This window comes from Tursiops truncatus, chromosome 19 (genome assembly GCF_011762595.2).
Source record: "Tursiops truncatus isolate mTurTru1 chromosome 19, mTurTru1.mat.Y, whole genome shotgun sequence".
Taxonomy (NCBI): domain Eukaryota; kingdom Metazoa; phylum Chordata; class Mammalia; order Artiodactyla; family Delphinidae; genus Tursiops; species Tursiops truncatus.
In genome coordinates this window covers 40,472,612-40,489,845 of record NC_047052.1, presented here as the reverse complement: position 1 = coordinate 40,489,845, position 17,234 = coordinate 40,472,612, and the positions used below count along the sequence as shown (strand labels likewise).

Sequence of the window (17,234 nt, the reverse complement as noted above, 5' to 3'; positions counted from 1 at the left end):
TTTAAGTAGTGGAGATGTTGAAATAGGTTAAGTCATAAATTATGGGTAGGGCTGTAGAAGAACAGGAGACGAAATAATATATTTATAAAATAATGCTATATAAGGCTTTCTTTATAAGAAGCTTTTTTTTCCTGGGAGCTTTAAAGCACAGATCATACCATTGTTCTAGGTCACAGGTCAGCAAACTCTATCAAACGATTTACTATTAAGCAGATAGTAAATAGTTTGGGCTTTGTGGTGCATACAGTCTTTGTAACAACTTCTCAGTGCTGCTGTTGTACCTCAAAAATAGCCATATACAGTATGTAAATGACTGGGTGTGGCTGTGTTCCAATAAAACTATTTACAAAAATGGATGGCAGGCCAGATTTGAAACAAGGGCTGTCAGTTTACTAATCCTTCTTCTATACCACCACTGTCCAACAGAAATACGATGTGAGCCACATATGCAATTTAAAATTTTATAGTAGCTACACAGAAAACCAGGTGAAATTAATTTTAATATTATTTAACCCAAAATATCCCAAATATCATTTCAACAACCAATATAAAATACATTAATGCGATACTTTTTTAAAAAATGATGTCTTCAGAACTGTTGTATATTATACACTTAGCATCCTAGTCATATTGCAAGTGCTCAACAGCCGCATGTGGCTGGTGGCTACCAAACTGCACATGTTCTGGATCTTTCATGCTGAGATTTCTACAACTGTCCAGAGGTTAGTGACGGTTTTGGGATTTGGCTCTTAAAAGATAGGACATAATTATGTTGCCCCTGGGGAGACAGGACAAGGGATTAAAGCTTTTGGGGAGAAATATTTGGCCTCAGACACTCGCAGCCGAGGTAGCCCAGGATTCTAGGGCACAAATGTGTAACTAGACCAATGATACAGTCAGATGATGTTAGCTTCACTTGCCAATGCAACGGATCAATGCAAGTGCAAAATGCTAACTGCCGTTAAGAGAGCTACTTTAGCAGTTTGAATACATCAGAATTTAAAGCGTATAAGGATGTGATTTGGAAGATAAAGTGAAGAACTGTGTAGCAAGGAGAAAAACTACAAAATTAGATTGAATTTTTAAAAAAAATTTTTTATTTATTTATTTTTGACTGTGTTGGGTCTTCATTGCTGTGCGTGGGCTTTCTCCAGTTGCAGTGAGCGGGGGCTACTCTTCGTTGTGGTTTGTGGGCTTCTCATAGCAGTGGCTTCTCTTGCTGTGGAGCACGGGCTCTAGGCGCGGGCTCAGTAGTTGTGGCTCGTTGGCTCTAGAGTGCAGGTTCAGTAGTTGTGGCACGTGGGCTTAGTTGCTCTGAGGCACGTGGGATCTTCCCGGACCAGGGGTTGAACCCATGTCCCCTGCATTGGCAGGTGGATTCGTAACCACTAGGCCACCAGGAGAGTTCCTAGATTGAATTTTTTAAAAGATTAAAACAATCTGAATGCTTTTTCAATTACCTTTGTGTAACAGAGTTTAATGCTAGTCATCAATAGTTTAACATGTTACCAAAGGGTAATCATAAGCCTTAGTTTAAGCCTGGGGAAGTTCTTCATTATTTAAATCCAAATTTCTAAGTGATTAAATCAACACTTCCAAAATAAGAATGGATATAACTTTTTGTTAATAAAACTTAGAGGCAAGTGTTTTTAACAAAAAATTTATTACCAAAATACAATATTAAAGTCAATACATGACAAACTTCTGTAAAGCAAAATAAATTATTCTAACATTGTACAGTATTTCCAAAGGTAGTTAAAGTAGCGCTAAGACCTTGCTTCACTGTTTGTTGAACAGATAAACTGTTCTACCATGAAAATAATCCTAGAGTTTTAGGCATTAAGGCATGCAGCTTGATGTGCAGGATAATTTTACAAAATGCAAATCATCCTATTTTAATAAGATACAGTGTCAGAATTAACTGTAGTCTTTACATGTCAGTGTTCCAGAAATTTTTAGACTTTGGCTATAGAAGCAATGCCATAGTGTTACACAATACTTATTTCTTAAAAAAATACATGTATTCATGTCCATGAATATCAAACTCAAATCTCTATTAAATATATTTTATAGAATATTACTTAGAGCACCTTGCTGTACAATAAAAAAAGATTAAATAAGTGTCTATGAAAACTAAAAATACAATAAGTCTCAAAAGAGAAGCCTGCTTGTCTTTGTCAAGCCAAGTACACTGCAGGAAGATACAATGTAAACATAGGTGCCCACCATTTGCTTTGTGAGAAAAGACAAAGAAAATAATAACAAAGCCACTGATAGCTACCTCAAATAGATGAAAGATCTAGAATAAAGGCTTCAGTCAGTGTCACTACACTGCACTGGCTGGACACAGAACTTGAAGTCTACAGGTCAAGTGGAATATAGGCATAGTACTGTTAGAACACTGGGGATACCAACCATATTCTGGATTATTAGAGAAAGAGAGAAAATGATAGAGCCCTGAAAAAGTAGTATTTATAATGATCAGAATGCATCATCTTCCCCCTCCCCACCTTTGCCTTATCCAGTAAGTGTTTTAAAAACTATTTTCACTGTCAAATCTTAGAATTGTAAGTGTTCAGAGGGGAAAACAAATACTGAGCATTACATGGCAAAAGATCTAGTACCAGTAAATGTTATTCCTATAAAGGAATTCTTGCTGATTATTTTAATATCTATTCTATAATTAAAATTGCATATTTAGTCTTCATCGTATTCAATTGTTCTTAGTGGGGAGGGTTAACTTAAGGCTTGCCTCAAAACCATAATGGGAAGGTACACAACATCCTTGGTATATGGTTCCTCCTATAGGCCAAGAGAAAGCTTTTGAAGATATTTTAGGCTGGGAGCAGATGAATATTTAAAGACTTTTGAACTTCTGGGTTAATTTTTTCCCATGAGCTAGGGAAATTTTAAATTCATGATTCCAAATGGCAAATTTAACAGTCAATGGAAGTAGTTTAAGGAAATGAAGAAAGTTAATTTAAAAATACACTGTTGAAATTTTGGGAATGTTTTTTGGTTACTAGTATTTTCCAAATGATTATATAAAATTAAAGCCAAGGAAAATTTATAAAACAAAAACTCTTCTAAGGTTGTTAATTTTCAGAATAATAGATTTTTATAAAGAAACATTGAGTCAGAGCTACCAGTAATGAAAAAACTAAGTGGGAACAATATAGTTAATAATGGAACCATTTAAAAGTTTATTTTTGAATTTGAAATGAAATATAACTTTTAATTCTGAAAACAGGAGAAAATGAGAAAACCCACTGCATGTGGATTTGCGGAATATAGTTTAGTATATATGAATTCATTTTCTCTTTTAAAAATCAGATACCAGAAATGGATTAACTTTCACAAATAAACTAAAGCTACGTAAATTAAAGAGTTGCAAAGTTACAATCAACTCTGTTTGTTCAAATATCATCATCAAATTAGATTTTAAAAAGCAAATCAACAAAACAAAACAAAACAAAAACACGCAAATCAGACAGTATTTCAGGTTACCTGGCCCCCCTTAAATAGTTCCTAATGCTATCTGAAAAACGTTAATTCATTCGATTCATACCTGGACTTTGGGAAGAGAATTCTTTTCCTAAAATGTGTCTACAGAGTATCCTATTCAAGAAATTCTGTTTTCGATGTTTTCTAAGCTTTATGAGAGGCACAGCCTCAGCTCTAGAAGATGTTAGAGTCAAGTTCATAAAGAGCACCGTGAAGACGGTGCACCACGTGGTGCACCGGCCGCCTTTTGACTTGTAGGCAGAACTGACATTAACAGAACAATGCATACGTAAATGATCAGAACTACAAAAGCAAACCCCAAAAACCCTGCTCTCTTCACTCTTTGAAATACACTGTAATACAAATGTGTAATTAATGAGAAGATTACATCTATTTGATGGCAAGTTTTTGTTGGCTTCCCATGTGTCCTATTGCACACCAATAAAATACAATTTCCTGGATAGGAGAAACCCAAATAGTTTTTGTTTGTTATTAAACGTTTTATAAACAACCTGAATTTTTACTACATTTTAGCCACATTTGGTTGTATCTCTTATGCTAAGTATAACTAAATAGAAAGCTCCAGGAAGTAAAATCTCAATAGTAGTACTCATTTTAAGGGGCTTTTGAATTTCATTCCTCTTCCCACAAATGATTTTTATTTAACAGTTCAACCTACTTCCAAGGTCTGATAAGCAAATGCAATTTTTCCTACTTTGTTGTTTTTAGACAACAAGCTTGGTCTAGTTTAGAAGAGTGGATAAGAAGGCCTATGTAACTATTGAGAAGCTGCAGTGTTCCATCAACACTCTGAAAAGAACCTCTGAGAAGTGCACTGTGCTCAACCAGTCACCATTTTTATGAACCTTGAGATTTGGTTTGAGGCTGGTGGGAATTCACCTCTTTCCTCCTTTGCCCACAAGACATTCACTGTAAATTTAAGACAATAATTTCCTTTGTAAACGCCTGTTTACAATCTAGATTTGGATTTAGAGGTCTCTCTTCTTTTTTCTTTCTAAAGAGTAAAGTAATATATCTCAGATTGAGTATATGATTTGTTCCTATCAATCTGGCTAAAGATTTAGGTTGATCATCTCAAAGCCCTGTAATGATCTTTTCCTTCCTTTGTTGATACCAAAAAACCCTCAGACACGTGCCTCCCATTTCTCACAAGAGGGTTGTCATTCATGTCAAAATTGAGAATGAAGAAAATTAAGCTCTGCTTAAGATTGTGACACTTTCATAACAGTAAGTTTTAGAATAGTTCCTGAAAAGCCCTTTCTTAACTCTTTTGCTTGCATTTCTACACTATAACAAGCTTTTAATAATAAATACACTTAAACTAACAGGTAACAGAGGGTTATTATAAGAGTACATCTTTGCTGCCTCAACCCACTTCTCCTCACTCAAAATGCTTAAATATTATCACCCCTTATCCATTTGGAATTCCTTTTATTACATTACAAATTTCGTTCCAAAGTCACACCTGTCATTTCTTCAAAAATCACACCAACTATTTCTTCTGTGCCTAGTAAGTTACTGGACAGCACAAAGGGCAAACTGTGGTTTAAAGGATTCCTCTTCTGCTGTTTTCCTCTTCTGCTGTTTTCCTCTTCAGATAACTATTCCACCTAATTTGTGTTTAGAGTTGTGTTGTGGTCCTTATTTAGGATGATGTTTACAATTTCACCCTCATGCTCCTTCATATGATCCAAAAGATTTTCTTTGCTGGTAGACTCAAAACCACAAATACAACAACAGAAGAGTAAAACGCAATACTCCACGCCAGGAGGGGCCAGACTGGAGTTTTTTTCTAAACTATATGAGGTATTACTTGTAGGGTTTAGTTTCTCATTCTCGTTGGTACCTACGACTTCACTGGGAGCCTGGGAAATCAGCTCTGAGGATGACACCAAATTTTCTGAACTTCCAGTGAGAGAATCGGCTCCTTCTTCACTGCTGTTTAACACAGTCTTTCCAGAGGATTTACCCTGAACTCTTAAAAACAAAAGAAAACACATCAAACCTTGAGTTGGTTATAATGCAGACTAGTAGACTTAATCCTAACTTTATATATAATGCATATATAATTATAAACAATAACCTATTTATATATAACAGTAAGATCAAATACCTGCCACTTTGTGAAATTGCATCATTAATAGCCTTGTTTACTTGTTCATAGTTATAATTTTGGTCACTGGCATGCTTCCACATATGAGACTTCAAAGAAGGAGGATGGCTGCATACATACCCACACAAAGAGCATCTGAAAGATAGATATGAAGTAAATCAGATGATCCCATATCATTTTTAGTAATTACAATGATTCTGTAACAATTATTAAATTTATTCTCCTGAAGACTTATTAGATATCACATTTCACTGAATCTAAGATGCCACTGATTATAAGAGACATACTGATTTCAGAGGCTAAAATGTCCTAGGGTGGATATCTCAGCATCAAAGAAATAAAGTATTTTACATTATAAAGAATTTATAAGAATCAGGACAACATCCCAAATTACTTTAGCTATTACAGTATTTGGAAAGATTTCTAATATAGTAATATGAAAAATCTTTGCTCTATATTATTTAACAACACCCACATACACAAATACACAAAATCAGTACTCTATACCGCTCTATTTCTTAAGAAAGCAGGAAAGAATTAAGTAATTTTCAACATGAACTCTGTGCTTACTTACAGATTCACAGAAAATGTAAGTAGTCCTGAAATGCTTCAACAATTTAGATTTTATAAGTAAAACAAATAATTAATAATCTTAAAGTTTCTATTCAAAATAATAGTTGTTTCACATAATTGGGTATCCTTTGTAAAATCTGAACTGAATGAAGTAGTTAAAAAAAAGTAACGGACTATTTTTCAGAGCATGTTTAAGGTTTACTCACTCTCTCCCCTGCATACAGTTCCTCCTATTATTAACATCTTGCATCAGTGTGGAATATTTGTTACACTGGATGAAACAATGTTGATATATTATTAACTAGAGTCTACCGTTTACATTAAGGGCTCACTGTGTTGTACACTTCTATGTATGTTAATAAATGCATATGCCATGAATCTATCATTATAATATCATGCTGAATAATTTCCCAACCCTAAATATCCTCTGTGCTCCACCTATTCATCCCTCTCTTCCCCCAATCCCTGGGAATCACTGATTCTTTTACTGTCTCCATAGTTTTGCCTTTTCTAGAATGTCACATAATAGTTGGAATCATACAGTATATAGCCTTTTCAGACTGGTTTCTTTCCCTTTTCCATTCACATTTAAAGTTCCTCCATGTCTTTTCATGGCTTGAGAGCTCTTTTTTCTCCCTCCTATCGCTAATTAATATTACATTGTATGTATGTACTGGTTTGTTTATCCATTTCTCTACTGAAGGACATCTTCTAGCTGCTTCTAAGTTTTGGCAATTATGAATAAAGCTTCTATTAAACATTTATGTGTGGTTTTCGTGTGAGTGTAAGTTTTCATCATTTAGGTAAATACATAAGAGCAGAATTATGTTTATCTTTTTAGGAAAATGAAAACGTACTTTTAAAAAGACATTTTTATTAAATATTTAATTACAAACTTAACAAAAATCAGGTAACTTACCTGAACTCTTCTTCACAACAAGACAGTCAGCAGAGGGGTAAAAGAACCACTTTGGGATATGCCAGAGAATTCTGTTCTTTTGTTTGTTTGTTTGTTTTGGTGGGGGTGGGGGGCACATCACGAAGCATATGGGATCTTAGTTCCCCCGCCAGGGATTGAACCTGTGCCCCCTGCAGTGGAAGCATGGAGTCTTCACTGCTGGACGTCACAAAAGTCCCAGAACATTCTGTTCTTAGCAAGGTCTATTCTCAGGAGAAATCATTTAACCAGAGCCTAACCTACTGGAGTTTTATCAGAGCATATCTGACTGGAGGGAAGGAAATACCCAACTCCAGCCCACTCCAGCTATCTTGTCTACCAAGGGTTGGGGAGGGAGGGGATTGCAAAGTACAGTTCACAGCCCAGAGACACAGGCTTACTAAAAAACTGAGACCTAGTTATGGACTACAGAACATTTCCTCTCCCCCCACTTTTAACAACCACATTTCTAAAGGCCTATCTACAGCAGTACCTTTTACCCAGTACACCATGCCTGACTATCAAGAAAAAATTACAAGACATACTGAAAGGCAAAAACCAAAGCTGAAGAGACACAGCAAGCAAAGAAACAAGAGTCAGATATAGCAGGATGATGGAATTATCAGACTGGTGATTTAAAACAATTGCAATTAATATCCTAAGAACTCCAATGAATAAAATACACAGCCTGGGAAAACAGATGAGCAATGAAAGCAGAGAGATGGAAATTCTAAGAAAGAACCAAAAAGAAATCAGAAGAGACCAGAACCAAAAAGAGATAAAAAATACATAACAGAAATGAAGAGTGCCTATCATGGGGCCTATTAGTGAACTGGATACATCTGAGGAAAGAATCTCTAAGCTTGAGGATATCTCAATAGATAGAAACCTCCAAGACTAGAAAGCAAACAAAAAAAACGACTGGAAAAAACAGAAAAGAATATACAACCAAAAAAGGGACAATTACAAAAGGTGTAATCTATGTGTAATGGGAATACTAGAAGAAGAGAGAAAGGAACAGAAGAAATACTTTAAACAATAATGACTAGATTCCACATGCAGGACACAATTAAGAGTCTGCACGCTGCAACAAGGAGCCCACATGCTGCAACTAACACCTGGCACAACCAAATAAATAAATACATAAATAAAACAGCAGAAATAAAGACCACCTCAAACAAAAATTGAAATTTGTTGCTAATAGATCTGTCTTGTAAGTAATGTTAAAGAAGTTCTTTAGAGAGAAGGTAAATGATATAGATCAAGAAACTAGGGGACTTCCTTGGTGGCGCAGTAGTTAAGAATCCGCCTGCCAATGCAGGGGACATGGGTTTGATCTCCGGTCCAGGAAGATCCCACATGCCACAGAGCAACTAAGCCCGTGAGCCACAACTACTGAAGCCCGCACACCTCCAGCCCATGCTCGGCAACGGAGAAGCCACTGCAACGAGAAGCCCACATACTGCAACGAAGAGCGGCCCCCACTCGCACAACTAGTGAAGGTCCGCACGCAGCAATGAAGACCCAACGCAGCCAAAAATAAATAAATTAATTAATCAAAAAAAAAGAAACTTGGATCCACACAAAGGAAAAACATCAGATAAGGTATAAGAAGAATAAAATAAAAGCTTTTATTTATATTTATTAATAGAGTTTATTTTAACATCTTTATTGGAGTATAATTGTTTTACAATGGTATGTTAGTTTCTGCTTTATACCAAAGCGAATCAGCTATACATATACATATATGCCTGTATCTCTTCCCTCTTGCATCTCCCTCCCTTCCACCCTCCCTATCCCACCCCTCTAGGTGGTCACAAAGCACGGAGCTGATCTCCCTGTGCTATGTGGCTGCTTCGCACTAGCTATCTATTTTACATTTGGTAGTGTATATATGTCCATGCCACTCTCTCACTTTGTCCCAGCTTACCCTTCCCCCTCCCCGTGTCCTCAAGTCCATTCTCTAGTAGGTCTGCATCTTTACTGCCATCCTGGCCCTAGGTTCTTCATGACCATTATTTATTTATTTCTTAAAGATTCCATATATATGTGTTAGCATATGGTCTTTGTTTTTCTCTTTCGGACTTACTTCACTTTGTAAGACAGACTCTAGGTCCATCCACCTCACTACAAATAACGCAATTTCGTTTCTTTTTATGACTAATATTCCACTGCATATATGTGCCACATCTTCTTTATCCATTCATCTGTCGATGGACACTTAGGCTGGTTCCATGTCCTGACTATTGTAAACAGAGCTGCAATGAACACTGTGGTACATGACTCTTTTTGAAATATGGTTTCCTCAGGGTATATGTCCAGTAGTGGGATTGCTGGGTCATACGGTAATTCTATTTTTAGTTTTTTAAGGAACCTCCATACTGTTCTCCATAGTGGCTGTATCAATTTACATTCCCACCAATACTGCAAGAGGGTGCCTTTTTCTCTACACCCTCTCCAGCATTTACTGTTTGTAGACTTTTTGATGATGGCCATTCTGACTGGTGTGAGGTGATACCTCAATGTAGTTTTGATTTGCATTTCTCTGATGATTAGTGATGTTGAGCATTCTTTCATGTGTTTGTTGGCAATGTGTATATCTTCTCTGGAGAAATGTCTATTTCAGTCTTCTGCCCATTTTTTTGATTGGGTTGTTTGTTTTTGTGATGTTGAGTTGCACGAGCTGCTTGTAAATTTTGGAGATTAATCCCTTGTCAGTTGCTTCATTTGCAAATATTTTCTCCCATTATGAGGGTTGTCTTTTTGTCTTGCTTATAGTTTTCTTTGCTGTGCAAAAACTTTGAAGTTTCATTAGGTCCCATTTGTTTATTTTTGTTTTTATTTCCATTTCTCTAAGAGGTGGGTCAAGAAGGATCTTGCTGTGATTTATGTCATAGGGTGTTCTGCCTATATTTTCCTCTAAGAGTTTGATAGTGTCTGGCCTTAGATTTAGGTCTTTAATCCAGTTTGAGTTTATTTTTGTGTATGGTGTTAGGGAGTGTTCTAATTTCATTCTTTCACATGTAGCTGTCCAGTTTTCCCAGCACCACTTATTAAAGAGGCTGTCTTTTCTCCATTGTATATTCTTGCCTCCTTTATCAAAGATAAGGTGACCATATGTGCATGGGTTTATCTCTGGGCTTTCTATCCTCTTCCATTGATCTATATTTCTGTTTTGGTGCCAGTACCATACTGTCTCGATTACTGTAGCTTTGTAGTATAGTCTGAAGTCAGGGAGCCTGATTCCTCCAGCTCCATTTTTCTTTCTCAAGATTGCTTTGGCAATTCAGGATCTTTTGTGTTTCCATACAAATTGTGAATTTTTTTGTCCTAGTTCTGTGAATAATGCCAGTGGTAGTCTGAGAGGGACTGCATTGAATCTGTAGATTAATTTGGGTAGTATAGTCATTTTCACAATGTCGATTCTTCCAATCCAAGATCATGGTATACCTCTCCACCTACTGGTATCATCTTTAATTTCTTTCATCAGTGTCTTATAGTTTTCTGCATACAGGTCTTTTGTCTCCTTTGGTAGGTTTATTCCTAGGTATTTCATTCTTTTTGTTGCAGTGGTAAATGGGAGTGTTTCCTTAATTTCACTTTCAGATTTTTCATCATTAGTGTATAGGAATGCAAGAGATTTCTGTGCATTAATTTTGTATCCTGCTACTTTACCAAATGCACTGATTAGCTCTAGTAGTTTTCTGGTAGCATCTTTAGGATTGTCTATGTATAGTATCATGTCATCTGCAAACGGTGACTGCTTTACTTCTTTTCTGATTTGCATTGCTTTTATTTCTTTTTCTCCTCTGCCTGCTGTGGCTAAAACTTCCAAACAATGTTGAATAACAGTGGTGAGAGTGGGCAACCTTGTCTTGTTCCTTATCTTAGTGGAAATGGTTTCAGTTTTTCACCACTGAGGACGATGTTGGCTATGGGTTTATCGTATATGGCATTTATTATGCTGAGGTAAGTTCCCTCTATGCCTACTCTCTGGAGGGTTTTTATCATAAATACGTGTTGAATTTTGTCGGAAGCTTTTTCTGCATCTATTGAGATGATCATATGGTTTTTATTCTTCAATTTGTTAATATGGTGTATCACATTGATTTGAGTATACTGAAGAATTCTTGCATTCTTGGGATAAACCCCACTTGATCATGGTGTAGGGTCCTTTTAATGTGCTGTTGGATTCTCTTTGCTAGTATTGTTGAGGATTTCTGCATCTATGTTCATCAGTGATATTGGCCTGTAGTTTTCTTTCTTTGTGACATCTTTGTCTGGTTTTGCTATCAGGGTGATGGTGGCCTCGTAGAATGAGTTTGGGAGTGTTCCTCCCTCTGCTGTATTTTGGAAGAGTTTGAGAAGGATAGGTGTAAGCTCTTCTCTAAATGTTTGATAGAATTCGCCTGTGAAGCCATCTGGTCCCGGGCTTTGGTTTGTTGGAAGATTTTTAATCACAGTTTCAATTTCAGTGCTTGTGATTGGTCTGTTTATATTTTCTATTTCTTCCTGATTCAGTCTTGGAAGGTTGTGCTTTTCTAAGAATTTGTCCATTTCTTCTAGGTTGTCCATTTTATTGGCATATAGTTGCTTGTAGTAATCTCTCATGATCCTTTGTATTTCTGCAGTGTCAGTTTTTACTTCTCCATTTTCATTTCTAATTCTATTGATTTGAGTCTTCTCCCTTTTTTTCTTGCTGAGTCTGGCTAACGGTTTATCAATTTTGTTTATCTTCTCAAAGAACCAGCGTTTAGTTTTATTGATCTTTGCTACTGTTTCCTTCATTTCTTTTTCATTTATTTCTGATCTGATATTTATGATTTCTTTCCTTCTGCTAACTTTGGGGTTTTTTTGTTCTTCTTTCTCTAATTGCTTTAGGTGTAAGGATAGGTTGTTTATTTGAGATGTTTCTTGTTTTTTAAGGTAGGATTGTATTGCTGTAAACTTCCCTCTTAGGACTGCTTTTGCTGCATCCCATAGGTTTTGGGTTGTTGTGTCTCCATTGTCATTTGTTTATAGGTATTTTTTGATTTCCTCTTTGATCTCTTCAGTGATCTCTTGGTTATTACGTAGTGTATTATTTAGCCTCCGTGTATCTGTATTGTTTGTATTGTTTACAGATTTTTTTCCTGTAATTGATATCCAGTCTCATAGCATTGTGACCGGAAAAGATACTTGATACGATTTCAATTTTCTTAAATTTACCAAGGCTTGATTTGTGACCCAAGATATGATCTATCTTGGAGAATGTTCCACGAGCACTTGAGAAGAAAGTATATTCTGTTGTTTTTGGATTGAATGTCCTATAAATATTAATTAAGTCCATCTTGTTTAATGTATCATTTAAAGCTTGTGTTTCCTTATTTACTTTCATTTTGGATGATCTGTCCATTGGTGAAAGTGGGCTGTTAGAGTCCCCTACTACTGACTGTGTTACTGTCGATTTCCCCTTTTATGGCTCTTAGCATTTGCCTTATGTATTGAGGTGCTCCTATGTTGGGTGCATAAATGTTTACAATTGTTGTATCTTCTTCATGGATTGATCCCTTGATCATTATGTAGTGTCCTTCTTTGTCTCCTGTAATAGTCTTTGTTTTAAAGTCTATTTTGTCTGATATGAGAAGTGCTCCTCCAGCTTTCTTTTTTTTTTGCGGTTCACGGGCCTCTCACTGTTGTGGCCTCTCCCATTGCGGAGCACAGGCTACAGACGCGCAGGCTTAGAGGCCATGGCTCACGGGCCTAGCCGCTCCGCGGCCTGTGGGATCTTCCCGGACTGGGCCACGAACCTCTGTCCCCTGCATTGGCAGGCGGACTCTCAACCACTGCGTCACCAGGGAAGCCCCTCCAGCTTTGATTTCCATTTGCATGGAATATCTTTTTCCATCTCCTCACTTTCAGTCTGCATGTTTCCCTAGGTCTGAAGTGGGTCTCTTGTAGACAGCATATATACGGGTCTTGTTTTTGTATCCATTCAGCCAGTCTGTGTCTTTTGGCTGGAGCATTTAATCCATTTACATTTAAGCTAATTATCAATATGTATGTTCCTATTACCATTTTCTTAATTGTTTTGGGTTTGTTATTGTAGGTCTTTTCCTTCTCTTGTGTTTCCTACCTAGAGAAGTTCCTTTAGTATTTGCTGTAAAGTTGGTTTGGTGGTGCTGAATTCTTAGCTTTGGTTGTCTGTAAAGGTTTTCATTTCTCCGTCAAATCTAAATGAGATCCTTGCTGGGTAGAATAATCTTGGTTGTAAGTTTTTTTCCCTTTCATCACTTTAAATATGTTCTGCCACTCCCTTCTAGCTTGCAGAGTTTCTGCTGAAAGATCAGCTGTTAACCTTATGGGGATTCCCTTGTATGTTGTTTGTTGTTTTTCCCTTGCTGCTTTTAATATTTTTTTCTTTGTGTTTAATTTTTGATAGTTTGACTAATATGTGTCTTGGCGTGTTTCTCCTTGGATTTATCCTGTATGGGACTCTGTGCTTCCTGGACTTGATTAACTATTTCCTTTCCCATATTAAGGAAGTTTTCAACTATAATCTCTTCAAATATTTTCTCAGTCCCTTTCTTCTCTTCTTTTTCTGGGACCCCTATAATTCAAATGTTGGTGCATTTAATGTTGTCCCAGAGGTGTCTGAGACTGTCCTCAGTTCTTTTCATTCTTTTTTCCTTATTCTGCTCTGCAGTAGTTATTTCCACTATTTTATCTTCCAGGTCACTTATCCGTTCTTCTGCCTCAGTTATTCTGCTACTGATGCCTTCTAGAGAATTTTTAATTTAATTTATTGCGCTGTTCATCATTGTTTGTTTGCTCTTTAGTTCTTCTAGGTCCTAGTTAAACGTTTCTTGTATTTTCTCCATTGTATTTCCAAGATTTTGGATCATCTTTACTATCATTATTCTGAATTCTTTTTGAGGTAGACTATTTCCTCTTCATTTGTTAGGTCTGGTGGGTTTTTACCTTGCTCCTTCATCTGCTGTGTGTTTCTCCATCTTCTCATTTTGCTTAACTTACTGTGTTTGGGGTCTCCTTTTCGCAGGCTTCAGGTTCGTAGTTCCCGTTGTTTTTGGAGTCTGCCCCCAGTGGCTAAGGTTGGTTCAGTGGGTTGTGTAGGCTTCCTGGTGGAAGGGACTAGTGCCTGTGTTCTGGTGGATGAGGCTGGATCTTGTCTTTCTGGTGGGCAGGTCTGTGTCTGGTGGTGTGTTTTGGGGTGTCTGTAACCTTATTATGATTTTAGGGAACCTCTCTGCTAATGGGTGGGGCTGTGTTCCTGTCTTGCTGGTTGTTTGGCATAAGGTATCCAGCACTGTAGCTTGTTGGTCGCTGAGTGGAGCTGGGTCTTGGCGTTGAGATGGAGATCTCTGGGAGATTTTCGCCGGCTGACATCATGTGGAGCCGGGAGGTCTCTGGTGGACCAATGTCCTGAACTTGGCTCTCCTGCCTCAGAGGCACAGCCCTGACACCTGGCCGGAGCACCAAGACCCTGTCATCCACACGGCTCAGAATAAAAGGGAGAAAAAAAAGACAGAATAAAATAAAATAAAATAGTTATTAAAAAAAAATAATTAAAAATTTAAAAATAAGAAAAATGAAAGAAAGAGGAGAGCAACCAAACCAAAAAACAAATTCACCAATGATAACAAGCAGTAAAAAGTATAAAACAAACAAACAAAAAAACTGGACAGACAGAACCGTACGACAAATGGTAAAAGCAAAGCTATACAGACAAAATCACATACAGAAGCATACACATACACACTCACAAAAAGAGAAAAAGGGAAAAAAAAATATATCATTGCTCCCAAAGTCCACTGCCTCAATTTGGGATGATTCGTTGTCTCTTCAGGTATTCCACAGATGCCGGGTATATCAAATTGATTGTGGAGATTTAATCCGCTGCTCCTGAGGCTGCTGGGAGAGATTTCCCTTTCTCTTCTTTGTTCGCACAGCTCCTGGGGTTCCGCTTTCGATTTGGCCCCGTCTCTGTGTGTAGGTCACCTGAGGGCATCTGTTCCCGCTCAGAGAGGATGGGGTTAAAGGAGCAGCTGATTTGGGGGCTCTGGCTCACTCAGGCTGGGGGGAGAGAGGGGTATGGAGTACGGGGCGAGCCTGTGGCAGCAGAGGCCAGCCTGACGTTGCAACAGCCTGAGGCACCAGGTGTTCTCCTGGGGAAGTTGTCCCTGGATCATGGGACCGTGGCAGCAGCAGGCTGCAACAGCCTCCCGGGAGGGGAGGTGTGGATAGTGACCTGTGCTTGCACGCAGGCTTCTTGGTGGCTGCAGCGGCAGCTTTACTGTCTCATGCCCGTCTCTGGGGTCCGCGCTGATAGCCACAGCTCACCCCCGTCTCGAGCTCGTTTAAGTGGCGCTCCTAATCCCCTCTCGTCGCGCACCAGGAAACAAAGAGGCAAGAAAGTCTCTTGCCTCTTCGACAGCTCCAGACCTTTTCCCAGACTCCGTTCTGGCTAGCTGTGGCGCACCAGCCCCCTTCAGGCTGTGTTCACGCAGCCAATCCCAGTCCTCTCCCTGGGATCCGACCTCTGAAGCCGGAGCCTCAGCTCACAGCCCCCACCCGTCCTGGCGGGTGAGCAGACAAGCCTCTCGGGCTGGTGAGAGCTGGCCGGCACTGATCCTCTGTGCGGGAATGTTTCTGCTTTGCCCTCTGCACCCGTTGGTGTGCTCTCCTCCGTGGCTCTGAAGCTTCCTGCGTCCGCCACCCACAGTCTCTGCCTGCGAAGGGGATTCCTAGTGTGTGGAAACCTTTCCTCCTTCACAGCTCCCTCACACTGGTGCAGGTCCCATCCCTATTCTTTTGTCTCTGTTTTTTCCTTTTCCTTTTACTCTACCCAGGTACGTGGGGAGTTTCTTGCCTTTTGGGAGGTCTGAGGTCGTCTGCCAGTGTTCAGTAGGTGTTCTCTAGGGGTTGTTCCACATGTAGATGTATTTCTGATGTATTTGTGGGGAGGAAGGTGATCTCCCATCTTACTCTTCTGTCATCTTGAAGCTCCTCTCTTGCATTTCTTTCAAATTTTTTTTTTAAATGTGGGCCATTTTTAAAGTCTTTATTGAATTTGTTACAATATTGCTTCTGTTTTATGTTTTGGTTTTTTAGCCAGGAGGCATGTGGGATCTTAGCTCCCCAACCAGGGATTGAACCCGCACCCCTTGCATTGGAAGGTGAAGTCTTAACCACCGGACCACCAGGGAAGTCCTTATTTTTAATTGATCTGAGAGATAACAGTTTGTTCAAAATAATAATGGCAACAATGTATCCGATTATGTATGCTTATGTATGATTATGTATGTGCGCACGCACACACACACACACGCTTATGTATAAGTGAAATGAATGAAAGAAGTGATGCAAGGGATGGAAGAGAAGAATTAGGTTATTTTATTATAATGTACCTGGACTACCCATGAAGCCAGTATATTGTTACTTGAAGGTGGATTTTGATTAGCTTTAAATGTATGTGCCAAATGCTAGGGAAACCATTAATAAAAAGTAAAAAATGAAGTATACCTGATATGCTAAGAAAGGAGAGAATGGAATCATATAACATGCTCAGTGAAAACCACAAAAGGCAGAAAAAGAGTAAAAAATAGAACAAAGAACAACAGAAAACAAATAGAAAACAGTAATAAATATGGTAGCTATAAATTCAACTATCAATCATCATTTTAAACGTCAGTGGTCTTAATACACCAATTAAAAGATGGAGATTGTCAGAGTGAATAAAGAACAAGACACAACTATATGTTGTCTATAAGAAACCCACTTTATAAAGACACGTTATCAATGAAAACTAAATGGACTGACATAGATATACCAAATTAACACTCTTCAAAAGAAAGCAGGAATAGCTATATTCATTTCAGACAGAGCAGACTTGAGAGTAAGGGAAGTTATCAGGGGAAAAAAGGTGCATTACATAATGACAAAGGGGTCATTTCTCCAAGAAGGCATAATGATCCTTAGCATGAATGTGTCTAACAACAGAGTGTAAAAATATGTAAGGCAAAAAACTGACAAAACTGCAAGGAGAAATAAATGAACTACTATTGTATTTGGAGTAGTAAACACCCC

The 17,234-nt window shown here is 38.1% G+C and overlaps 1 protein-coding gene across 5 annotated transcripts in view; it reads right to left on the bottom strand.

Annotated features, from left to right (window-relative positions):
- Nucleotides 1–1,074: 1,074 nt before the first annotated feature.
- Nucleotides 1,075–17,234, bottom strand: part of ZNF507 (zinc finger protein 507) — a 47,643-nt gene continuing 31,483 nt past the window's right edge. For 4 of the 5 annotated variants that reach the window (XM_073795742.1, XM_019941007.3, XM_019941005.3 and 1 more), the window contains 2 exons: nt 5,639–5,773; nt 1,075–5,502 (listed from right to left, as the gene is read on the bottom strand). In XM_073795742.1, coding sequence (XP_073651843.1) covers nt 5,136–5,502; nt 5,639–5,773 — 502 coding nt within the window. In that variant the 3' untranslated portion in view covers nt 1,075–5,135. The remainder of the gene's footprint in view (nt 5,503–5,638; nt 5,774–17,234) is intronic. The other variant, XR_002177520.3, reaches the window with a different exon arrangement.